Source organism: Piliocolobus tephrosceles, chromosome 4 (genome assembly GCF_002776525.5).
Source record: "Piliocolobus tephrosceles isolate RC106 chromosome 4, ASM277652v3, whole genome shotgun sequence".
Classification (NCBI taxonomy): domain Eukaryota; kingdom Metazoa; phylum Chordata; class Mammalia; order Primates; family Cercopithecidae; genus Piliocolobus; species Piliocolobus tephrosceles.
This window is the reverse complement of record NC_045437.1, coordinates 157,535,574-157,561,577: the sequence shown is the minus strand read 5'-3', so window position 1 is coordinate 157,561,577 and position 26,004 is coordinate 157,535,574. Positions and strand designations below refer to the sequence as shown.

The 26,004-nt window shown below is 46.3% G+C and overlaps 2 protein-coding genes across 8 annotated transcripts in view; one reads left to right on the top strand and one right to left on the bottom strand.

Moving 5' to 3' along the window:
* Positions 1-14,266, bottom strand: part of LOC111529568 — a 48,750-nt gene extending 34,484 nt beyond the window's left edge. The window contains exons 1-2 of one of the 2 annotated variants that reach the window (XM_023196468.3): positions 13,472-14,262; positions 9,758-9,988 (exon numbers count right to left, since the gene is read on the bottom strand). In XM_023196468.3, the coding sequence (XP_023052236.2) occupies positions 9,758-9,858 (101 nt within the window). In that variant the 5' untranslated portion in view covers positions 9,859-9,988; positions 13,472-14,262. Of the gene's footprint in view, positions 1-9,757 lie in introns of both variants that reach the window. The other variant, XM_023196514.3, reaches the window with a different exon arrangement.
* IRF1-AS1 (IRF1 antisense RNA 1) overlaps positions 1-26,004 on the top strand; it is a 66,597-nt gene that overhangs the window by 5,358 nt on the left and 35,235 nt on the right. For all 6 annotated transcript variants that reach the window (XM_031935495.1, XM_023196562.3, XM_023196561.3 and 3 more), the window contains exon 2: positions 3,735-3,842. In XM_031935495.1, coding sequence (XP_031791355.1) covers positions 3,735-3,842 — 108 coding nt within the window. The remainder of the gene's footprint in view (positions 1-3,734; positions 3,843-26,004) is intronic.

Genomic DNA, 26,004 nt, shown 5'->3' with positions numbered 1-26,004 from the left:
GATCCGCCCGTCTCGGCCTCCCAAAGTGCTGGGATTACAGGCTTGAGCCACCGCGCCCAGCCTTCATACTTTCATATGATGGATACTACCATTATGAAAAACTATATTTAATACATGGAGGATTATATACTGTTACATAAAACTGATTATAAAAGTATATACAGTATTGTAATTTTGTTAAAAATGAAGTGAGTGTGTGTGTGTGTGTGTGTGTGTGTGTGTGCCTGTGCCAAAATCAATGGGGAAAAAAGACTAGAAGAAAATATTTCCAAATGTGTTATCTATAGATCACTGGACTACAGGAGTTGTTTGTGTTTTCCTGTAATAGACATATGTCACTTTTGTCACCAGAAAAAAAAAAAATCTATTTTTAAATTAACATGCTCCTAGGCCGACAGGACTACCTGGTATTTTGTCATCTGCAGGCATTCCCGGGTCCTTTCCTGCTCTTCACAATTCAGTGAGGTCTCTGTGGCCTGCTGCAACATCATGGGGAAATAGTACCGTTAAGACGTCATTGTCATCTCTCAGTACAATCCAAGGTACTTGGTTTTGGAGTGTGCATATTTATATTTTTGGAGTAGAATGGGAGAATGTTTCTAAAATTCTCTCAAATAATTTTTATTGCTTTTTCTTCTTGACAGCTCCATTAAACAGGACCAAATTAGGATCCCATTTTTTAAGTAGGTCTGGATTATTAAGCAAGAATAGAGTAGATGCTGAATCTCCTAGTTTCTTGTTTAGTCTTTCTTTAATTTCTACATTTTCTACTGACCATGAAGTTTTTAGATGTTGGATTTAATCATGGTTCTGCATCACCCAAGTTAGAGATGTGTATATTTAAATGTGGACCCCTCTCTTCCAGAATTACAAAATCTCTGTTCACAGAAAAAAAAAAAAAAAGTTTGCTGCAAGACTTAATGCTTAGCAGAAACAATTGCTACCTTTTGCCTAGTAAAAATTCCCCAGGTATTCTTTCTTAGGGCTTGTTCCTGGAGACTCATGTAGGAATGGAGTTGGCAGGTTAAGCAAGTAAATGGTGTGTCTGTCTGGGAGTGCTCTACAGCCCTGGTATGAGCTTCCTCCTTCTGTAAAAGTGCTGGGCTCCAGCCAGGGTGAGCCAGCCAGGGCCTGAGCCTGAAAGAGACCTGCTGTAGCATTCCAGTACCATCTGCCAGATTGCAGCGAGACCTTTGACTGGCCGGCTCTTCCCCTGCTTGGGTCCTTCAACTCTACTCCTCTCCATCCCCACGGCCACCACTGTGGTGCAAGCTTTCACACCTCTTGACTGAACCACAGCAGTGGCCTCTAGCTGGTCCCTGCCTCCCCTTGCCCTTACGTCCAATCTGGTTTTTCACAGGAGCTAGTATGTCCTATTCTCCTATTGCTGCTGTAACAAATTACCACAAAGTCAGTGCCTTAAAACAACACAAATTTACTATTTTAGAAGTCCTGAAATTAAGGCTTTGGCAGGGCTGCATTCCTTCTGGAGGCTCTAGAGGAGAATCATTTTGTTGCTTTTTCCAGCTTCTAGAGGCCACTGCATTCCCCGGCTCAGGGCCTCTTCCTCCTCTTCGAAGTCAAGTCTTTCTCGTGCCACATCACTCTGAGGCTTCTCATCTGAAGTCAGATCTCCCCCTGCCTCCCTCTTGTAAGGACACTGGTGATTACATTGGGCCCACCTGGTTAATCTCCAATTCTCAGGACCCTGAATCACATCTGCAATGTCCCTTTTGCCATGTAGGGGAACATATGCACAGCCTCCAGGGATTCACACATAGACATCTTTGGCAGGGCCATTACTCAGCCTACATAGATAATCTTTTAAAAGTATACATCTAAATGCATTACTCCTCTGCCTAAGACCCTTGTGTGGTGCTCCAGTTCTCCCGGGTTAAGGCTCGAACTCCTCTTGTGGCTTGGAGTGTCATGCAAGGGTTGCCTACACTGCTTCTCCAGCCTCACCCTGCCTCCTGTCCCTGCTGACTGCCCACGATCCAGCCTGTGCACAGGGTGTGCTTTTGACAGGGACACTGCTTGATATGGTTTGGATGCATGTCTCCTCCAAATCTCTTGTTGAAATGTGATCACCAGCATTGGAGGTGGGGCCTGGTGGGAGGTGTTTGGGTCATGGGGCTGGATCCCTCATGAATGGTTTGGTACCCTCCCGGAGGTAATGAGTGAGTTCTTACTCTGTTCAGGTGAGAGCTGGTTGTTTAAAGGAGCCTTGGCATCTCCTCCCCTTTCTTGCTCTTTCTTGTGCCATGTGACACGCCAGCTCCCCCTTTACCTTTCACCATGATTGTAAGCATCCTGAGGCCTGACCAGAAGCCAAGCAGATGCTGGTGACATGCTTGTACAGTCTACAGAACTGTGAGCCAAACCTCTTTTCTTTTTTTTCTTTTTTTTTGAGACGGAGTCTCGCTCTGACACCCAGACTGGAGTGCAGTGGCATGATCTTGGCTCATGAACTGCCTCCCCAGTTCAAACAATTCTCCTGCCTCAGCCTCCCAACTAGCTGGGATTACAGGCATGCACCACCACACCCAGCTAATGTTTGTGTTTTTAGTAGAGACAGGGTTTCACCATGTTGCCCAGGTTGGTCCCAAACTCCTGACCTCAGATGATCCACCCGCCTCAGCCTCCCAAAGTGCTGGGATTACAGGTGTGAGCCACTGCACCCAGCCTTAAACCTCTTTTCTTTATAAATTACCCAGCCTCGGATATTCCTTTATAGCAATGCAAAATGGACTAACACATTGCTCCTCCCCACACTCCATCTCAGGCCTCCCCCTAGACGAGGTCAGGCCTCATGGAGATGCTCTCACAAGGACTACATGCAATTCTGCTACCACACCTATCACAGATTAACATCTGTGCATTTATTTAGGTGATTATTTGACGACTAATAAATGTTCCTCTTATGTAAGTAATCCAAACAGGCAGAGACCATGTCTATTTCTTACCTGTAATTGCATCCTTGGCACAGTGCCTGACATGCAGCTGTGGGCAATAAATGACATGGTTAGTAAGTCCTTGGAAATAAGTGGATAAATGAATGGATATTAACAGCATTGTCATCGTGCTGTATCCCTTTTTCCCTGCTTTTTCTTCTGCTTGGCATTTGTCTCCTTTTCTGTTGTTGCCTCCCTCCACTACAACAGAAGCTTCGTGAGAGCAGGGACTTTGTCTTGTGTGTTCACTCCTCTCTTCCCAGGTCCTAGAGCAGTGTCTGGTCCATAACACTCAATGGATATTTTGGGAATGAATGTCTGCAAGATGCTGAGAATCTCTCACAGAGTTTTCATATGTGACCCCTCTTTGAAATTGAGTATTATCAAGTTATTCATTTTAATGATTCAACCTAATTCGGTAATCAGGCAAATTGGCAGAGACCTAAAATATTTACCCGTCATTGTGAGGATGAAATAAGTAAGCAAGTGTAAGTTATTTAGAGCAGTGTCTGGTAACCACAGCCCTGTGTAAGAGTTTGCTGCTGTTGTTAAGAAATGCTTGACTTCGTGACATCTTAGAGTTTTTGCTGACTCTGCTGCCTGTGTTGGGATCCCAAGCAGAAACTGTTTGTGGCCCAGCAGGTGTTGGCACTCGGTGAGTGCTCCTGGCTCTCGTGCCACCGTGGGGACCCAGGTCTTCCAGCTGCCTGAGGATATAGGAGGGGCTTCAGATGCATGATTGGGGCCGTTGCTTATGTTTTTCCCTTGTTTGGCCTGCAGGTGGCAGCACACCCAGGCCCCCCAGGCAGTCCTGAGGATGGCCAGCAGAGAAACAAGAAAATGGACTCCCTGGCTGCTGGAGAGTTGAATGCCAGGCACCAGCCATGGGTGAGTGGAGAGCCTGACCGGAATTTTTCTCTTATTTGTCCTGCATTATTTGTGTTTTGGTATAGGAATTGCTGTAAATCACATGTGTTCAATTTTGAGGCCATTTGTTGATTTTTGCGGTTTATTTACAAAAACAACAAACAATAGCAGTGAAACCAGAATTATTCCTGGAATGTTTCAGAGAGTATGAGGGACAAGGGCGCATCCTCTGCATTGTAAGTGTGACTTCCCTTCCCTTCTGCATCTTGGGCCTGTCCCCTTTGCCATCCAGGGAGGAGGTATCCACCCAGAATAGTTCAACAAGTATGTGGCAGGCTGGGAGTGTGAGGTGTTCTTTGCGGGGACCCTGCAGTCCTTCTTCCAGTCACTCCCAGGGTGGACTATTCTGCACTGCCATGCCTGGCCCCTCAGAACCCATGGTTTCCATCTGCCTGCCCAGGCCTTGCAGCCCCTTGGTGTACTTCTCCTGCTGACCCTCCCCTCTTCTTACCCCTATTAATTTCACAGCTCTGTCTTATTTATCCCAAGATCCTATTTGTGCTGCCTTCTGAGCACTTGAATGAGGATTGTTTATTTTCTATTTTGATCATATTTGTTAGCTTTGTGCTTAGAAGAAAATAATGTCAGTTTCATAAATGGGAATAAGCCCTTATGTCAAGGGCCACTACATCACTTCTTGGCATTCCAGTGAGGGGTCTAGTGAAGAGCTTCCCTGAATTTCAGTACCTTTCAAGGCCTCTCTTGAAAGAATGTGGAATTAATTTGGGTGGAGGCTTGTGCAAGGACTTTTTTTCTGAGTATATTTGGCCAGTGGGCCAGTGGGGAAGCAGAGGCATGGACTAGAGAGAGGAACAAGGCAGAAGGAGAAGCTGGGGCTGCAGGATGCCATCTGCTGTTTGTACGGCTTCCCATGGCCCACTGTAGTGGCCACAGGGCACTGCTAGGAATCCTTCATGTGGCTGTTGCTTGCTGTTGGGTGACATGATTCAGAGCTGTGTAGCTCCATGAACAGTTCCACTCTGCATCTCACTCACAAAGCTCTAGCGTTGGGCTGTTGGGTTTTGGTGAAAGCAGGTGCTATGAAGAATGTATTGAAGGACAAATCAGTCCCTAAGGGACTTCGATAGACGCAGTCCTAAAAACATTTCCGGGCTGGTTTCTTTTTTTTAAACACCAGTTAACCGTTTTCAGTTTAACTGTGTTTTCCTTCCTGAAACCTTTAAGTGAGACTAATTGGTATGATTTTTTTTTTTTTTTTTTGGTATGCATTGTTTTTAGGGAGTTTTTCTATTTGTCAAGTCTGGGTTGGAGATAGAGATAAAATGATTTTTTTTTTTTTTTTTTTTTTTTCTCCACACAGACCAAGCATGCAGAAATGGGAATGATTTAAGTTTGTCTTTAATTTAATTTCTATATATTTATGTTCATTTCCTTGGGAAATAGAGGAAATATTTGGGGGCATTTTCACCAAATTGTAACCTGTAACTTCACACGAGCCTGTCAGCAGGAATTTCTGTGCATGTTTTAATGCCTGGTTGGGGGAGACATGAAAAGACAACAGACAGTTGCCCGCAAGGATCCTTTGTTCTGGCTGGGGAGTCACAACTTTGTTCCTCCCTTTAAGTAACACCAAATACTAGAGCCCCAGGGGCAGGTCTCATCATGAATGCCCAGTAGTCAGTGCCTAGAAAAACCTAAGTCCAGTAAGACTATGAGACCTGCCCCTGGGGCTCTAGTAAATTCAGATGAGAGAAAAGAAGGTGGGTGGTGTTTCCAGGCACACAGGTGTGAGAAGGACTAGGGAGCACCTAGGTCCAACTTGAACATCATTTGGAGGAGTGCAGAGAGATTGTATTGGACAGGTTGGTTAATCAGATTTCAGTGGTGGTGGGAGTTTGACTATCAAGCCAAGGAGTTTGAATTTGATACCATAAAGAATAGGAAGCGGCCGGGCCCAGTGGCTCACGCCTGTAATCCCAGCACTTTGGGAGGCCAAGGTGGGCGGATCATGAGGTCAGGAGATCGAGACCATCCTGGCTAACATGGTGAAACCCCTTCTCTACTAAAAATACAAAAACTTAACTGGGCGTGGTGGCGCATGCCTGTAGTCCCAGCTACTCGGGAGGCTGAGGCAGGAGAATGGCGTAAACCCGGGAGGTGGAGCTTGCAGTGAGCCGAGATCACGAGACTGCACTCCAGCCTGGGTGACAGAGGAGACTCCGTCTCAAAAAAAAAAAAAAAAAAGAATAGGAAGCACAGTTGGCCCTCCATACCAGCAGGTTCTGTGTGTGGACCTGTGGATATGGAGGGCTGACTATGCTACACCATTTTTTGTTTGTTTGTTTTTTGTTTTTGAGATGAAGTCTCAGTCTGTCACCCAGGCTGGAGTGCAGTGGTGCAATCTTGGCTCATTGCAACTTCTGCCTCCCGGGTTCATGCAATTTTCATGCTTCAGCCTCCCAAGTAGCTGGGACTACAAGTATGTGCCAGCAAGCCTGGCTATTTTTTGTATTTTTAGAGGAGACAGGATTTTACCATGTTGGTGAGGCTGGTCTCGAACTCCTGACCTCATGTGATCCACCCACCTCAGTCTCCCAAAGTGCTGGGATTACTGGCACGAGCCATTGTACCCAGCCCTACACCATTTTTTATGAAGAATTTGAGCATCATAGCTTTTGGTATCTGAGGGGCTGTCCTGGAACCAATCCCTTGAAGATGCTGAGGGACAACTGTAATAGGCTTCTTTTATTTATTTGAGACGGAATCTTGCTCTGTCGCCGGGGCTGGAGTGCAGTGGCCGGATCTCAGCTCACTGCAAGCTCCGCCTCCCAGGTTTACGCCATTCTCCTGCCTCAGCCTCCCGGGTAGCTGGGACTACAGGCGCCCACCACCTCGCCCGGCTAGTTTTTTGTATTTTTTAGTAGAGATGGGGTTTCACCATGTTAGTCAGGATGGTCTCGATCTCCTGACCTCGTGATCCACCCGTCTTGGCCTCCCAAAGTGTTAGGATTACAGGCTTGAGCCACCGCACCCTGCCTTGTAATAGGCTTCTGAATGGGGGACAACTGACTGTTTGAAATAGGAACTTTTATTTCCATTTTACATCTGCTTTTCATATACTATCTTTTCAAATAATTCTCCAAGGTCACACAGTTGGTGGGCGGAGGTTGGATCTGCCAGACTGCAGAGTCCATGTACACACTCACCTCTGCACTGGCTTGCATTATCTCCAGACACAGGTTGGCCTGCATGTGACCAACGCTCCACCCAGCCCTGACCTTGGAGGACTCTGAATCTATACATAGCTGCATTTGCGTGTCAGCCTTGCTCCCTAGGCTGAACTGTTTATAGGGTGAAAGGGGACTTTGGGTAAGTCACTTCCCTGTCTTCATGAGGCTCTAGGAAAGCAGGGGCAGGGACTAAGCTAGGCCTCCATGGTCTGCACAGCAGCAGCCCAGATAAGTTCCAAGAGCTGCAGAGGCTGTCAGAGAAGCTTCAGAGCAGGTCCCTGGGCAAGTCTCCTCCAAAGTGGGAGCTGCAGGGCTGATGTGGATCCAGGCAAGGCGACAGCACAGCTGCAGTCCCAGCACAAGTCGATTCCTGTTACTGCCCTAATCCTCCAGCATAGGCAGGAGGAGTTGGGGGTTTGAAGTTTGAAGTTGGAGGAGTTGAACTTTGAAGTTCTCCATGCATTCCTTTGTCATTCCTTCATAGAGTATTCAGCAAATAGCTAAGCACCCTAATTGTTCCAGGTCTGGCCCTGGGCCCTGGGCTTATAGTAAGGAACAAAACAACCCAAGTCCCTGCCCTCGTGCCGCTTCCATTCCAGTGGGTAACACAATGTTAAGGAGAAGTGAGGGAGAAGAGGAAAGTAGGGAGGGGGATAGAGTACTAGGGCCAGAGACCCAGAGGTCCAGGAAGGCCTCTCTAAGGAGGAGCATTTGTGCAGAAACCTGGCATTTGAGCTAGCCAGGGAGCTAGCAGTGTGAATGTCTAGGTTGCAGGCAGAGGGAATGGCAAGTTCATAGAACTTAGGGAACATAGGGAAGCAGTGAGTAGGGTGATGCATGAGGGAGACAGGAGAGCGGGAAGAGCCGAGGCTGCATGGGGCCAGACCTTGCCACCTTGCCAGCTATTGAAGAAAGGTAGGGTTTCTTTCTTTCTTTCTCCAGCTCTAAGTAAGGTATGTTTCAGGCCTTGTTCCTGCTGACTGGCTCTAAATCTGCAGCCCTCCCAGACCCAATATCCTCCTATATCATCCCTTTTCTGGCTGAACTAACCACTGTTCATACAGCTATGAACCCTGCCTAATACAGAGCTTTGGAGGAGGAGGAGCGTGCCAACCAGCTTTATAGGGAAATTAAATATGTTTTTAAGGTTGGAAAAGATGCACTTGGATATTATATTAAAATGTTTAACCTTTGGTAGAAAGGGCTCCACCTTGGCCATGGAAAGGGCCTTTGTCATCACTGTTTCCTCCCCTAGAAGCTAGGAGGCTGGGTCGGTCTCCTCCTCACCTGCCAGCCAAGGGCCTAAGCTGGTCACCCCTTGCTTGACCTTCCTGGTCTCACCTGTACAATTCAGTTAGTAATATTATTCCTGCCTGAAGGGAAAGAGGAAGAAAGAAATGATTTATTGAGGGTTATTTCTATGTTGGAGGTCTCCGATGCTGCGAACAATTTCCACAGAAGGTTCCTGGGGGTTGGGACTGTTCCCTGAGTTATGTCCAGGCAGGGGAGGGGGTGATTTATGTTTATTGTATGCATCCTCCCCTCTTTTTTTTTTTTTTTTTTTTTTTGCTTTTAAAACACTTTTACCTGTGTCCTTGATCTCTGTAAAAGGGCTCTGTATGTTATAGTGGTTAAGAGCATGGAAAAACAGATGTGGTGCCGAGTACCAGGTCCACCTTTGCTAACTTTGTCACTTTGGGCTTGTCCCCTAACCAGCCTGCTCCACACTGGTCTTAGATACAGAGTGGTGACCTGTATCTAAGGTGACCTGTATCCTGTTCCCACTGGTCTTAGATACAGAGTGGTGACCCTTGCTCCTGTCAGAGTAGGTTTAAAGACTACACAGGTGGATTTTTCCAGAAACAATACCACCCAGAATTTTCCCTCAGGCAGCATAGCACAGGGGAGATGTCCACCCATAGTCACACTTGTGTTTGAATCCCGGCTCTGCCTTTTTGCCTGTGGGTGGGTGAGTTGGGAGTGTGCTTGAGAAATTATTCAGCCTCTTCAACTCTCAGTTTCTACCTCTATAAAATGGGAACAAGAATACTTACTTCAAAGATTTGTGGTATGAATTAAACAAAATACCCTGTTTGAACTGCTTAACATGTGTGTGTACATGGTAGCCCGTGGTAGCTATTTTTGTCATCATCATCATCATCATCATTGTTAGGCATGTCAGTGGCCTCTACCAGTCTGTGGGTGGAAGCAGCTTTCAAATGTGGCTCAGCCTCATGGAGGCTGTGCATTTGCTGTGACTCAGGATTCTACAATGACTGAGCCAAAGATCTCAAACTTCTCTTTGCTATATTGTTATTTGCAGTCACACTCACACACTCAGTTATCCAGGGTGAATAATTAAGTTTCTGTTGATATAGGTTGCCATGCTGTTTATTTCCCTGTTTCTCTTCTGTTTAGTTCAGCATCCTTCAAAGAAGACAATAGTTAAGTAACTAAGCTATATTGAGGGCTTCCTATACTAAAAGTGTTAGCCCCTTTCATTCATGTAACCAAATTTAGAAACAGTTTCAATAATGCCTAAGACTACACTGCTACCGTGCAGCAGACCCACGCTTCACATGTCCCATTCCAGAGCCAACACTGGCCTCTGTACTACCTGCCTTTAAACAGGACAGTGGTTGAATTTGGTGACCTGGAGAGATCAGGTAGTCTGGTCTTTCTTACCTCCTTTCCAGGGTGAGCTGAGCATCGCAGAGGGGGAAAATCTGTGATTTTCTTGAGAAAAGTTTACAGTGAAAACTGTTGGCTTTGCCCCTGGTAGCCATTTTTATGGTCTGGAGGGACAGTGGCTTCTTCCTAGAGCCCCTTTGCAGTGTCCCCTTGAGGCCAGCTGTCCATCCTTGAGAGCAGTTAGGAGAGCCATGTTGAGAGTGTGCTCAGTCCTCAGTTGGAAACCTGGAAACGCAGATCATGAGGGTGGTGTCCCACTGGCACACGGTGGGTGGGGCCTTCTGCCACCCTGGCTGTGTGTGGCGTCCGGTGCAAGTGGTAGCCAGACATCATGCCCACCTGCCCTCGAGCTGCGTGCCTGCAGCTGGCTTCTTCCTTGCTGATCTGCATCCCTTTGGCGCTGGGGAGCAGAGGAAGTGGCCTGTGGGCCAGCTGAATTGCCCAGGGAGCTGAGTCACTGGCTGATTTCGGCCTGCCCTGCAGTCCCTGGGGTGACTATGGTGATAGGGGAGAGACATCTGCTTGTCTAGGGGCCTTGAAGCCTGAGAACTCACACACTCCAGGAGGTTCCTTCATGCCACAAGCATTTACTGAGCACCTACTTTGTGCCTAGAGAGGCCATGTGAGAGACCTCAGCAGGGGAATGTGTGTTGGGCTGCCTGGAGCCCAGGTGACTGGTGGCCACCAGGGAGCTCCACTGCTCTTAGAAGGATCTGAGGCTGGCAGAGGGGCCAGGTTGGTGTGCTACTGTTTATCTGAGCACATTCCATGACAACCAGGAGATAAATGCCTGAGGTCAAGCAACCCCTGGAACAAGATTAGGTATCTGGGTAGGGTGGGACCTATACTGTGATTTGGAGACCCTTAAGTGACGAGTATCTTCTGGGTGACTATTCGGTACACTTAATTAATTTGTTAATTAACTAATGCCTCATCCTACTCCAGAAAGGGTTGAAAGTGATTCAATTCAGCAGGTGTTTTAGAGGGAGGAAGGCATCCTGAGCTTGCTCTGAGTGAAAAGCTAGGGTTTATTTAGGCTCCGAGAGGGTCATTTACCAGCTGCCAGCCCAGCTCCACACTCCTAGGGCTGGCTCCCATGAAAGCACAGCCTTTGCTGCCATGGCTGGTTTGCAGCGTTTCTGTGGTCGCCTCCTGGTCTCTTTGCAACAAGTGGCCCCGACACCTTCCTGCCTTGACGCAAATCATGTGACTTAAGAGGAGCAACCTGACCTCAACTGCCAGGTGCAAACATCAGTCACTGTGAGTAAGCAGGAGGCCTCCAGTGTCTCTGGTTGTTTTAGCCTCCAGCATTAAATCTTAAGAGTGAACTGTTCAGGGTGTGATAAAAGCTGTGTCTCACAGTTTATGATTTCCAGTAAACCAGAGGGCTTAAAGGAAGGGCCAGGGACAGGTGAGAGATTCCAGACCTGGCACTCTGCTGAGCTGGTAGAGCAATTTCTGCAGGAATGGGAGGGGCAGGGAGTGAGGCCACAGCTAGTAAAGATTTGCCTTCTTCTGTGCCACAGCTAGAAAGCCACATTGTCTGCTCAGCAGGCCCCAGGAAGTGAGGCCAGTTTCTGCTCCCAACCAGGCGGCGGCATGCACTCTCAGCGTAGGGTTATGGGAAAAGGAAGAAGTGTGATGTGTCCTCACTGTGCTGGCTATTGTGCCTGCCTCCTGCTGCGTGTCAGGCCAGCCAGGAGCCCTGGGCACATTCCTCTATCAATGTAGGCAATGGGCGGCTCCAGCTGCTCTCACAGAAAGCTAGAGGAACATTTCAGTATTAGGAGCCTGCAGACACATGGGCTGGGATTGCTCAGCATCTGGCCTTCATGGGGAAGTCCAGGCCACAAGGAAGCTGCAAGCAGGCAGCATATCCCACTTTGGCCTAGGAAGGGAACTGAGGTCTCCCTCCCAACCTGCAATGTCATGAGGAGACGCAGCCCTTTCTGAGTTTCTCTAGAGCACCTAATCTGACAGCAGTGATAGAAGCCATACATCAAATTAACTCAGCATGCAGCAGCAGTGGCCTGCATTCATTTAACGCGTATTTAATGAACACTTCACTCTGCCACACACTGTGCGAGGTGCTGGGCATACAATAGTGAGCAGACAAGGTCCCTGCTCACACGGAGCTACAGCGTAATGGTGGAGATAGAAAGAAAACACAGAAATAAAACCTTGGTGCTAGCAGTAAGTGCTCTCTAACAAATTAAAATAGACTGAAGTGTAATCAAGAGACTGACTGCTTTGGATTGGGTAGTCAGGGATAGCCTCTGAGGAAGTGGCATTTCAGGGGATACCTGAAAGAAAAGACTAGAAAAGAGCAGGTGAAAGAGCAGACTCTGTCCTGTCTGCTGTAGGCGCAGGAGAGCTAGAGTGACAGGAGGAGAAGAAGAATGTTCTAGAACATATAGCTTGGTTAACTTGGTGCTTTGGTGTTTGTGACACTTTTTTTTGCTTATTTTCTGAATTACGCTCTAAACATTCATTCACTAAAGCTTTGTTGCATGCCCTCTGAGTGCCAGGAATTTTGCTGAATGACATTAAAATCAAGATGAATATGTCAAGTCTCTTCTCAAGGGGTGTCCAGTGTGTTGGGAGAGATTAGCCAGGAAACCAAGACAGTGTGGAAGTACTGTGAGTGAGAGAATCGAAGAGGGCTAACAGGAGCATGTGGAAGGGCTTCCCAACTCCCCGTGGGCAGTCCAGCAAGGCTCTCAGAGGAGAGGACACTTGAAAGGTCCTGGAGGCTGAGGAAGGTTAGCCAGGAGGAGGGTGTATGTCCCGGACACAGAGAGTGGCCTGTGCCAAGGCCTGGAGGATAGGGTAAGCAAATGAGAGAAGGATGCTGGAGGGTCTTGGAGATGGAACAGGTGGCCAGGACCAATCACAGAAAGCCTGGAATGCTCTGCTCTGGTGCCTGAACCAGACACTGGAGAATAGCTTGTAGAATGAAGACAGATTCCTAAGGGGCCAAGTCAGCAGCTGGTAAAGGCTGGAGGAAAGGACACTGAGTTTATGAGCCACTCTTCAGATACTGTCTGGGGCCCCCTTCCTACCTGGGAGCTATCCCATGTGAGGACCAACACACTGTAGCCATTTCCCAAATCAGAATAGAACTTTCACCTGACCCAGGCACCTAGGCAGGAACATGCAGGTATTTAAACATCCAGATTAACACATTTGACTACTTGGTTTTGGGGGAGCAGGCATGATGGGTTAAGACCTACTAATCTAGAAGTAAGCACTAGGTTTGGCTTTTAGGGCAGGAAGACCTTCCTTGCAAAATCCCTTTCTGGCAAGTCTCACTGGGCTGTAAAATTGCAAATGCACTGTTATCACATCCCAGTAAGTGCATTATTTGATTTTAAAGTAAGGTAATCTTGCATTCATTCCAGCCTCATAGGGAACATACAGTTTTCTCCATCCTTTTCTCTTACGTACTCTCCTTCTTCTGTTTCCCTCTGTCATCTCTTACCCCCAGAGTCCCTGGTTATCTTTTTTATACACTCATTACTACTTCATAACACTCCAATATAGATAATAACACTTGATTATTTGGAAGTTATCTCAACTATACGTGAGCTGATGAAAACCAGGAAGTAAGCAGTAAGCAAAACAGGCAGACAGGGAGTGCAAAGTCCAACATAAATTAACATTTGTTGAGGGCTTGTGGACTTACTGTGTTCCAGGCATGATGCTAACCTCATCACGGTCTCTATTTTGTTTAATCTTCTATTTGCTCCTGCAGATCCACTCTCCGTCTTCTCTACCTGTTCTGGTCTGGGAGGCTGACCTGAATGGGCCACATCGCTCATCTAGCTTGCCTCTGGATTCTGGTTAGATTTGGTCCATGGGGAGCATTAGCCAGAGATGGAAGGACACAGGAAGATGAGGTCAGGAGTTCCCCGAGGAGGGCAAGTGGTTAAGTTATTCCCCCAGGTCCCCATCGGGTCACTTTAGGCCAACTGCATCCTCCACCGGAGCCCACAGCTCCAGCCAGACACCCTTCCAATTAGCTGCCTCCTTTGGGTCCCCTTACCTATTATTTATTCCCTTCTTTCATAACTTCAGGTTAGGAGTGGTAACAGCTCCCCATTGTTGCTAGCCCCAAATGCTTCACTGTCTCATCTTCATTTCCCTAAGCCCTCCCCACATCTTTGTAAACAGTCCCAGTTCAAGTTCACCATCTGTTTCCTGCCCAACTTGATGATACGATGAGGTAAGCACTGTATTAGCCCATCTTAAGACAAGGAAGCTGAGCCCCAGAGAAGTGTAATAACTTGTCCCAGAACACACAGCTGGTAAACCACAGAGCTAGGTCTCAGATCCAGGTGTTTCTGATTCCAAAGCATGGGCGCGTTTCGTCATTATATCATACTGCTTCCCACGCCCTAAAGATCGTCGCCCCCCAGACACGTGGTGGTACGTGCCATGAAACATCAGTTTACTCTGGTATTTTTCCCAATCAGCAACCATTTAAAAAGAGCAAACACTAGAAGTAAGTGCTTTCAAATAAATCGTGAGAGGTAACTGGTGGTGGTCTGGATGGAGAAAGGCACACTAACTATTCAAAATAGGCCTGTGAACTTCAGAAGCCTGTGGAGTCCACACTTGCCGTGTGCTCTGCACCTTCCTTCTCTGTGCCTTCTGAAGGGTGGTGGCATTGACATCACCATCTGTGGGAGCTCACGTAAAGTCCTGAATTTGCCAGAAGACATAATTTGAGGTTGCCTAACATCACCACCGTGTAGTATCCAAACACTGGTCCTTATTTTAGTGGCTGGTTTTCTTGTTTAATTTGTGATACCCCAAGAACACGACAGAGGTTCTTTTTTTTTTTTTTTTTTTTTTAAAGTTCTGAAACTGCTGATTCAGTTTGCATGAGGATATTACTTTTTTTAAGGAACTTTCAAAAACACCTAAAATTTAATTTTAGCCGTAGTTTAGTTAGAGAATCCCTGGGTACAGAATTTTCTCTACTTCCCAGCATTTACAGAATCTGATGTCACTTGGGAGTTGGAGGGAGACTTTGGGGGAACAGCCAGGAAGTTGCCCTTGGGTCCCTGAGCCACCTAGTTGGGGAGAAAGGGCCATTTTTACCTTGAAACTCTGTTCTGTTCATGTGCACTGTCCCAAGGTTCTTATGAAGACAGTCAGCTCTGGACTGTCCTCACGACTTGTCTGGCAAGCTCTTCCATACCTTAGCCAGACCAGACCAGAAAAGGCCTGCTTCACTTATGTTTGACTGTTGATAAGGGTGACCCTGAAATCTTTTACTTTTTATATTTCTTTTGATAATTTTGTTCACATGTATGTTAGAAACTGCTCATTGCTCTACAGTATCCATTCCCTCTTTCTTAGTAACAAAACCAATTTTTTGCTGATCCCTTTTCCACCCAGCTAAAAACTATATTCCCCTGGCAACTTTGCAGCTAAGTATGATCATGTGGCTGAGTTCTGGACAATGGATGCGAGTGAGTGTCATATGGGACTTCGAAGCCAGCTCCTTAACAGGAGGGGGTGTGCCCTCTATTCACCCTCTTTTCTCCATCTTACTTTCTTAAATGAGGATGCAGTGACTATCACTCTAGCAACCACCACAAGACATGAGGATGACAGCTGCACTTTAGGAATAGGGGCAGGATGAGCCAGAAGAAGCGTAGGTCCCTGGTGACACCTGGAGCCACCAAACCAGCCCTGAACTGACCATTTCTGGACTTTTTTTTTCAATGCGAGAAAGAAATAAACTCCCATCTTGTTTAAGCCACTGTTGTTTTCTGTTTTGTGTAACTGAACAAAATTCTAACCAATACAAAATAATGTTTATAATACAAAATACCATAATCAATGCGTTTTTCTTTTTCTTTCTTTTTTTAAGAGACAGGGCCTTGCTTTGTCAACCAGACTGGAGTGCAGTGACACAGTCATAGCTCATTGCAGCCTCGAATTCCTGGGCTCAAGCAGTCCTTTTACCTCAGCCTCCAGAGTAGCTGGAACTACAGCTATGCACCACCATACCTGGCTGACTTATTTGTTATAGAGATGGGATCTTGCTATGTTGCCCAAGCTAGTCTTGAACTCCTGGGCTCAAGCAATCCTCCCACCTGGGCCCCCTGAGTAGCTGGGATTACAGGCACATACCACCATGCCCAGCTCCAGTGCTGTTTTTCTTTGGAGCATGTATTTTTATTACTGATTAAAAATTCATCTGTGTTTTTTGGGTTTTGTTGTTGTTGTTGTTGTTTTGTTTTTCACTTTTTTTTTTTTTTTTTTTATGAAGTCTCACTCTGTGTCCTGGGTTGGAGTGCAGTGGTGCAATCTCAGTTCATTGCAATCTCTGCCTCCTCGGTTCCAGCGATTCTCCTTCCTCAGCCTCCTGAGTAGCTGGCCTTACAGGTGCAAGCCTCCATGCCCAGCTAAATTTTTGTATTTTAGTAGAGACAGGGTTTCACCATGTTGCCCAGGCTGGTCTCAAACTCCTGACCTCAAGTGACCCGCCCATCTAGGACTCTCAAAGTGCTGGGATTACAGGCATGAGCCACACCCAGCCATATGTTTTTTATATATGAAGGACATGTCCTTTCTGTCGCTGTTGCTGTAAATATAATGCCTTGTTTTTGCTTGCCTTGTGATTTTGTTTATGAGTTCTGTTTTTAAAGTCTTGGTGTTTGTTTTTAATATAGCTAAAATTTCTAGTCCTTTAAAATGCTGTTTGCTTTTTTATCCAAAATTCTTCTCCCCTTAGATAAGTATTCACCAATATTTTTCTGGTTTTTCAGTGACTTCACTGTTTACAATTAGCATTTTAGTCCATTGGTGAGTACTGTTAGTAAGTTTTTAATCTTTTGTAGGTCATGAGTGTTTAGGCCTAAATACTCTCCTGAGTTCTAAAGCAGGAGCCAGCGTCACCTCCTGTTTGTACACCCTGTCTTGGCCTGAGCCTCCTGAAGGCTGGCACATTCAGCATAGACCCCTCTCACTCCTACTTCCCACCCACTGCCCTTCTGTGGGTCACCTGCCCACTGCTCAAGATAGCACTCTTGGCTTCTTCTGGAACCTTCTGTCTTCACCACCCTGTATTCGGTTCTATTCCAGCTCATCTCTCCCAACTATTCTAGGAGCTTTTTGTTATTTCTTCTCTGGAAATACAATATAAATAATTTTTATATGGTTTTCCAAGTAGATATGAAACTTTTTAAATTAAAAATTTGTGTTCTGATAAGAGAAATGAACCATATTCATCATTTTAAGAAGTAGAAAATATAGAAAAGCACCAAGCAAAATAAAAACAACATAGAAAGTAAAAAGTGAAAGCCCTACCACCTTCAAGAGGTGACCTCTGTCAACAGTTGATATATCTCTTTCCAGACTTATTTATACAAACAAATGTGGATCTTTATAAATATACATATGCACAGCTTTGTTCATGAAAATGGGAGCATGCTATATACTTTGTACAGCAACTGGCTTTTTTTTTTTTTTTTTGAGACGGAGTCTCACTCTGTTGCCCAGGTTGGAGTGCAGTGGCAAAACCTCGGCTCACTGCAACCTCCACCTCCCGGGTTCAAGTGTTTCTCTGGCCTCAGCCTCCCAAGTAGCTGGGATTACAGGCACCCGCCACCACGCCCAATTAATTTTTGTATTTTTAGTAGAGACGAGGTTGCACCATGTTGGCCAGGCTGGGCTCGAACTCTTGACCTCAGATGATCCACCCACCTCAGCCTCCCAAAGTGCTGGGATTACAGGCGTGAGCCACCGCTCCCGGCTAGCAACTGGCTTTTTACAAATAGCAGTCTATTGTGTGTATTTCTCTATGACAGTACATAGAGACCTGCTGTCTTCTTTTTAAAGACTACTTGGTATGTATTCTACCACATAGATGTACAGCTATTTCATCTCCTCCCCTACAGATGACCACGGAGTTTTCCAGTGTCCTGATAACATTTATAGGCCACTACATCCTCATTTTTATACTTTTATGCATTTGTACTAGTGTTTCTATAAAGTAGATTTCTAAAATTGAGACTGTTGAGTTAAAGGGTATATACATAGTAAGTTGTATATACTTCCAGTTGTCCCTTGTTGAAACCTTGTACCAATCAGTGCAGCATCCTTTTAAATGGTCTTTTCATTGCCCATTGCTTCCCTGTCTCCCCCACCCCCCGGCTCTTCACCCTGGTGCTAGAATTGCTTTTATGAAACTCAGATCTGACCATGGCTTACCCTGTTTAAAATACCTCAATGGCTCCTCACTGCCAGCGAAACCCAAACATTCATCCAAGGCCCTTCCTAGTTGGAGTCCTCTAGGAAGCAGACACCAAAACATAATGAAAAGTGCAGAAGATTTATAGAGGGGAAAAAGAGCTAATGCCTATGAAAGATAAAGGAGAAAGGAGCAGAAGTACGGAGAGAAAAGACAGCTTTCAGACTGCAGTCCAGATCTAACTCCTGGGATGCAAGAGAGGGAAAGATTATTCTGTTGAAAGAGCATCAGACTGTGATTCTTACTGTGTAAGAATGCCTCAACCAGCCCAGCGGGGAGTTCCAGCCAAAGATTGCCCAGGGGAAGAGTCCCACTTCAGGCAGAAATGGACAGGCCGGAGCAATCCTGCCATGTTCTGCCACTGGCTGGGGGCCACCCCGGAGGCAACATGGTCTGACGTGAAGGATGTGGTGGATCCGAGGCTGCAGCCTGTCAGCTGTCTGCACTCCATGCAACAGGTCCTCTGAATGGCATGTGTTCGTGGCTGTCATAAACTGCAGCCTGCCTTTTAGCCTTACCTCCTTTGTTCTTGCTCTCCGACCCTGTGTTCTGGCAACACTGACCTGACTACACACCGTATCACACACGAGCACCTGCCCATTCCACCCCCAACCCTGACCTTTGCTCACTCAGTTCTTTCTGCCTGGAATACCACTCCTTTCCAGTTATACCCAGCAAAATCCTTATGTGCTTTCAAGGCCCAACTTAAACAAACACCTTCTCTGGTTGATCTCACCATGTAGAATTAATTGTTCCTTGCTCCTATGGTGCTATGTGTAGATTAGTACTTCCTAGGTTGGAGTATTCTTAGCTGTTTTTTTCTCAGATTTTTGTCTCCTCTAAACCTGGCAAAATGTCAGCACACAGTTCATGTTGACTGAGCTCTTTCCCTGCTCCTCCCAAAGCACCTTGAGGTTGCAGAATTCCAACTCCTGGAGGTTGGAAGCGCACGGTACATGGTCAATAAGTGTTTGTTGAGTTGTCTGGGACCTCGTATTAGTGGGGTGAGGTGGGCAGAAGGCTGCCGAGGATGGGGATTGACTGTTGTTGGGGCTCACCAGTCTGGAGCCACATTGGAGTTCTAAGACTTGAGCACATCTTCCCCTGTTTTTATTTTCCTCCATTATTTGGAAAGACCCCAGAGCTGGGTTTTTGTTTTTGTTTTTTTTTTTTAAGTAATCATTTTATTGTCTCTGGTCAACAAATGAGAACTTTTATGGGTCTTCCCTTTTTCAACCACATTTTCATGAGTTGGGATTTTGCATTTCTTCATTACCCATTTTCCTTATGGGTATAAAAAGAGCCATTATTATACCCGGGATGAGAGCTCCAGGTCAGATGGGTAATCATTTTAATACTGGAGGCTCATGGGATACAAGGAGTTGGGAAGGCAGAAATGATATTTTTCCTCTTCCTCTTTCCCACACCCACCAGTTAAAGAACTTCCCTGGGAGTGGACCTGTGGGAAGTGGTCAAGGGTTTCCGGGGTGGGCGCAGCAGGGAGTGACATCAGGGCTTGGTGGGGATGAGGTGGGTAGAGAGGACAGAGAGGGACTCTCCACCTTCCTTTGGATCTACCAGGATGTTCCTTAGCTACTGCCCCTCAGCAGAAGGAGGCTAGAGCTGAGGTGGCCACACCCTCCACTCATCTTCAACCCCTTCAATCTGTCAGGCCCTCAGAGGAAACCCTTCCAAGGTGTAAGGGCTGTGTGCCTCTGCCTTCCCTCTTAGGGTGCTTGGCACAGGTGGAAGCAGAGAGGTTCTGGGCTGAGGCTTCAGTTGTCAGTGCTAGCTTGACAGCAGTTAAGAATTTTTTGTTGTTTTTTAAAATTTATTTTTCTTTAATTTTTAATGTAGTTAAAATTTATACATAATTGAAACCACTTCGATTTATACATATTGAAACATCACTATGTACCCCATAAATGTATAATTATTATGTATTATCATTGGGACCTCATAATTATTATGTGTTATAATGATTATACATATTTATGATGTACAGAGTGATGTTTCAGTACATATTATGTACAGTGATCAGATCAGGGTAATTAGCATATCCACCATCTCAAATGTTTGTCATCTCTTTGTGTTGGGAACAGTCACTATCCTCCTTCTAGCTATTAGCAGTGGTTAGGGATTTTTGGAGGTTGTGCAGTGTGAAGAAGCCTGTGGGCCAGAGGTTCTTATCACATCTTCTTCAGGAGTTATGAACCAGCCTTCCCCAAAGTGTTATCAAACTGTGCCTTTGGTGGAGGCATAGCTCTCATCAGATTCTTTTTTGCCAGAAAGATCTGTGAATGAAGCTGCTACTATGTTAACTCAAAGAACAGCCTCACTAATAAAGAAGAGGATGTGTTCCTACAAGAGCCAGGTTTTAGTTGGATTATTGGTGTGAGTGATGAAGACCTCAGAATGGCTCTAGAAAGAAGCCCAGATCTCAGCTTTGCACTGTGATTGTCCCCTAGCAACTTTGCATTCCCCTTGTATGGGAATAGGGACCTGTGGATTCTGTTGCCATAGATCCAGAGATTGGAGCCAGGAAAGTGAGACCAGGTGGTCTGACACCTGCCTCCAGAGCGGACAACCCAGAGACAGAGCAGGCACCTGCAGGTGTAGGGGCTGGGGGGAGAAGACAGCTATGTTTATCTTCATAGATGTCAGGCCTCTGAGCCAAAGCTAAGCCATCATATCCCCTGTGACCTGCACATACACATCCAGTTGGCCAGTTCCTGCCTTAACTGATGACATGACCTTGTGAAATTCCTTTTCCTTTACCTACCCAAATCCTATAAAACAGCCCCACCCCTATCTCCCTTTGCTGACTCTCTTTTCGGACTCAGCCCGCCTGCACCCAGGTGATTAAAAAGCTTTATTGCTCACACAAAGCCTGTTTGGTGGTCTCTTCACACGGACGGACGCTCATGACAATAGACTAGGAATATCAGTACGAATAGAATAGTCCTAGGCTTTGGAATGAATTTTAGCGTTCATTATTATTGGGTCATTCTAAAAACCCCTATTTTGAACCTCCACTTCAGAGAAATAGTTCTGATGTTCTCGGAAAATGTCGGGAGTGTGTGGTGCACAGCAGTGGACAACAAAGGAAGAGAAAGCCAGAAAAGGAGAAAAGTGAATAAAAAGAAACTTCTCAAATTAGAGCAAAATACGAACTCAGTTATGCAAGCCTACAACTGTAACGTGACAACCTCTCCGATTTTGACAGTCCCCCTCCACTTGTATTTTTTAAGTCCCGGCCGCAGTTATAAATAGGGAACCATATCTGTTGAGACTTCCCAAGGGTTACATAAACAGTTTGGATGGTTATATCTTTTTAAACAACAGTTTCTACAAACACTGAAAAAATCCCACTTATTTAACAATCTGGTGCCTTGAGCCAATCCTGGGAGTCCCTGGGAGGCCTTGCAGAATCACTTCCTTCTGACTGTGAGTGGGGGCAGGGGCCCGCTTCTTGAGAGAGAGCAGGGAAGGAAGAACCCAGTGTGTATGTGGGGGCTGAAGGAGGGAGGAGTGGGGTGGTGCAGAGGGAGGAAGGAGGAGGCCCCAGACTGCCACTCATACAGGCAGCTGTATCTTGTCACCAGGAGAGAGCAGGAACCCAGGATGGAGCAGACATAGGTCTTCTGGGGACTCAGCCCTTTCGGGAGGGAGTGTGTGCTCTAGGAACACCCTTCCCATATGACAATCTGATATGATGGTGGAAACAGGGTCCCTGGGCCCCTAAATCATGTTGGGAATGTTTCCTTCTCTCAAGCTGGAAGAGCTGAGGTTTATCTGAGGAATGCCTGTGTCTCTTTTGATACATCGTAGTCACTAACCCCTTGTTCCTGCTCCAGGAGCCTCCAAAAAGTCATCTAGACCAGAAAAAATGGTCTTGTGTAGTGGTGGGAGTGGCTTAATGCCATTCTCCTCTATTTAGGTATGAGCTGTACCTCAGTTTTGTCATTAGAAATATAATTTTAGGTCAGGCGCAGTGGCTCATGCCTGTAATCCCAGCACTTTGGGAGGCCAAGGTGGGTAGATTACTTGAGGTCAGGAGTTAAAGACCAGCCTGGGCAACATGGTGAAACCGTATCTCCACTAAAAATACAAAAATTAGCTGGGCACAGTGGTGGGCACCTCTAATTCCAGCTACCCAGGAGGCTGAGGCCTAAGAATCACATGAACCAGGGAGGCAGAGGTTGCAGCGAGCTGAGATCACGCCACTGCACTCCAGCCTGGGGATGACAAGAGCAATACTCCATCTGAAAAAAGAAAAGAAATATAATTTTAGTTAAGCGTTCTCCCTTCCCGGGTGTCTTTTTGGAAGTGCAGTTAGCGAAAGATACATAGCTCCTTACTGTAAATTAATTTTATCCAACTGATCCACGCACTTCCATGTAAAGAGGACTCGGTCCAGCGGGTCTTACCTTTTTTTGAGGTCACACACCCCTTCCAGAATCTAATGGCACACATGGACCCTTTCCCCAGGAAAATTCACAAACATCCAGAATTTCATATGCCACTAGGGGATTTAAAAGACCCCTTTGACTCCACCCTGGGCTTCTGAGTTGTTATGAGAGGGTGGCACATGGAAAAAGTGGTGGTAAGGGGCGAGGAACAGGGACAAACAAGGAACCTGGGTCCTTAAGAGATCGCGTGGTTGTTTTACCCAAGACGTGGCATACAAAAATATCAGAAATGAGTGTCTGCCGCCAACTGGGGTTACTGCGCGTCCTGGAAGAAAGGTATGCCTTCATCTGCAGTGACACACAGCCATGGTGTTGGGACTGGCACACTGCATCTCTAAGCTGCCAAGAGCTTGACCCTGGATGGGAAGAAAACTGCCCCAGAGGTGCTGGAGCTGGCTTTATGCTGGGGAGGTGGATGGCAGCTTGCATCCATCTGGTAGGTTGAGGTCCTCTTGGCAAGCCTACTACCATCACCTCCCAGCAGAAGAGGTGGGGGTAGGACCCCACACTGCAAACTCATAACCTTGAGTCCAAGATCTCTCTCTCTCTCTTTTTTTTTTTTTTTTTTTTTTTAGGGAAGTCAGTTGTATGATGTAGCTTGTGACTCCCAGGGTATTGTTCTACTCAAACTGGGGAAAATATGGGGAAAGTTTCTGGATCTAGACTTCATCCACAAGCATCACAGGGGATTTTGAAAGTGATGCAGCACAGTGAAATGAGCATAGGGATCGTTTGGAGTCCAGCGCTTGTTATTTGAAGCTCCTCCTGTCTATGTGGTGACTCAAGGAGGGGAGAATTTCCCCTTTGTGAGCCAGTTGGACAAGTGTCAGCACTGCTGTCTTTGCAGGCTCTGGCACAGAGGAACAGGGCTTGGACTAAAGGGAATCTCCAGGGTTTGGGGGTCAGACCCAGCTTAACACACATGAAAAGGAGTGATCTTTCTCTTAAGCCAGTGAGCCAGGATCCCCCTACACCCCACGGAGCTCTTTCCACTACCTGGCACAGTGACTGTCCAAACAGGGCGCATGTTTGTTGCACTGCCTGGAAGTTCGGCTCCCATCCATACCACAACACAGGACAAGGCCCGGGCTTTGCACAGCACAGTCAAGTGAACACACTCTCACGATCTGATGCACTCCTTCTCCCACACCCACCATCCAATTTTTTCCTTCACTTTTTTATCTTTTTTAATATTAGTAATTTTTGTTATTTCTGTTAACTGGACTTCTTGGAATTAAGATTAATTAAGCAGGATACACTAGCCATAGATGGAAAGATGGGTAAATTGAACATTTATGAACTTTTGTTCATCAAAAATACCATTAAAGAGTGGAAAGGTGGCCAGGTGCGGTGGCTCACACCTGTATTCCCAGCACTTTGGGAGGCTGAGACAGGCGGATCACAAGGTCAGGAGTTTGAGACCAGCCTGGCCAATATGGTGAAATCCCGTCTCTACTAATAATAAAAAGATTAGCCGGGCATGGTGGTGGGCACCTGTAGTCTCAGTTACCTGGGAAGCTAAGGCAGGAGAATTGCTTGAACTCAGGAGGTAGAGGTTGTAGTGAGCCGAGATCATGCCACTGCACTCCACCCTGGGTGACAGAGTGAGACTCCAGCTCAAAAATAAAGAAGAGTAAAAAAGCAAGCCAGAGACTGGGAGAGGAGAGGATATTCTCAGTAACATACCCGACAGAGGACTGGAGCTTGTATCCAGAAGGTCCAAAGAACTCCTGCAAGTCAATGAGAAAAAAGCAAATAGGCAAAAGTCTTAAACAGGAATGTCTTAAAAGTGGATATATTAATAGCCAATAAGCAAATTAAAACGTGTAAGATGCCACTCTATACCCACAGAAAGGACTAAAATTGAAGATTGATAATACCAAATGTTGGCAAACTCTTTTATATGCTGGTAGGAGTGTACATTGATACAATCACTTTGGAAAACTATTTGGTAGTATCTACTAAAGCTAAGACTATACCCATTCCATAAACTATGAGTTCCACCTCTAGGTACATACTTAAGAGGAATGAGTACAAATGTCCGCCAGCAGACATAAACTAAAATGTTTCTGTCTTATGTCTAATAGTACCTTTTTTCATAAGAGCCCCAAACTAGAAACAACACAAATGGTCGTCAACAGCAGAATGGTTAAATTGTGTCATATCCACACAATGGGATACAACACAATAATTTTGAAAAAGAACAAACTGTGTCTATACCTAACAGCATACATGGATCATACAGATAATGTTGAGTGGGAAGAAGCCAGACACCCAGAAGGTACATTGTATGATTCTATTTATATGAAGTTTAAAAACAGATAAAATTGGCCAGGTGCGGTGGCTTATACCTGTAATCCCAGCACTTTGGGAGGTCAGGACAAGAGGAATGCTTGAGATCAGGAGTTTGAGACCAGCCTGGGCAACATAGCAAGACTCTGTCTCTTAAAAAAAAAATAGTTGGGCATGGTGGCACATGCCTGTAGTCCTAGCTATTCAAGAGGCTGAGGTGGGAGGATTGCTTGAGTCTGGGCATTCGAGGCTGCAGTGGGTTATGATTGTATCACTGCACTCCATCCTGGGAGACAGGGCAAGACTCTGTCTCAAACAAAAAGCAAAAACAGGTAAAATTAATCTCTGGTGGCCGTGTGCGGTGGCTCACACCTGTAATCCCAGCACTTTGGGAGGCCGAGGCAGGCGGATCACGAGGTCAGGAGATTGAGACCATCCTGGCTAACATGGTGAAACCCCATCTCTACTAAAAATACAAAAAAAAATTAGCCAGGCGTGGTGGCGGGCGCCTGTAAGTCCCCGCTACTTAGGATTTTGAGGCAGGAGAATGGCGTGAACCTGGGAGGCGGAGCTTGCAGTGAGCCGAGATGGCACCACTGCACTCCAGCCTGGGCAACAGAGCGAGACTCCGTCTCAAAAAAAAAAAAAAAAAGTTAGTCTCTGGTGATGGAAGTTACATCAGAGGTCCCAACAGGGAGGGGCCTGAGGAGGCCCCCTGAGGTCAGAAGTATTCTGTCTCAGTGCAACTCAAAGTATTGGCATTGCCAGCCACCTTGCCATTCTCCCCCACTGGCTCCTGGATGATAAGGATAAGGGTGCACCTTTGTCTGAACCACAGTGCCTAGCACAGCCCCCGCCATGTAGAGCAGATCCTCAGCGGATGTTTATTCAAAGAATGAGCAAATTGCGCCAGGCACGGTGGCTCACTCCTGTAATCCCAGTACTTTGGAAGGTCAAGGTGGGCAGATCACTTGAGGCCAGGAGTTCAAGACCGAGACCAGCCTGGCCAACATCTCTACTAAAAATACAAAAATTAGCCAGGCATAGTGGCATGGGCCTGTAATCCCAGCTACTTGGGAGGCTAAGGTGGGAAGATGGCATGAGCCCAGGAGTCAGAGGTTGCAGTGAGCCAAGATCATGCCAATGCACTCCAGGCTGGGCGACAGAGCCAGACCTTGTTTCAAAAATACAAAATAAAAAAGAATGAG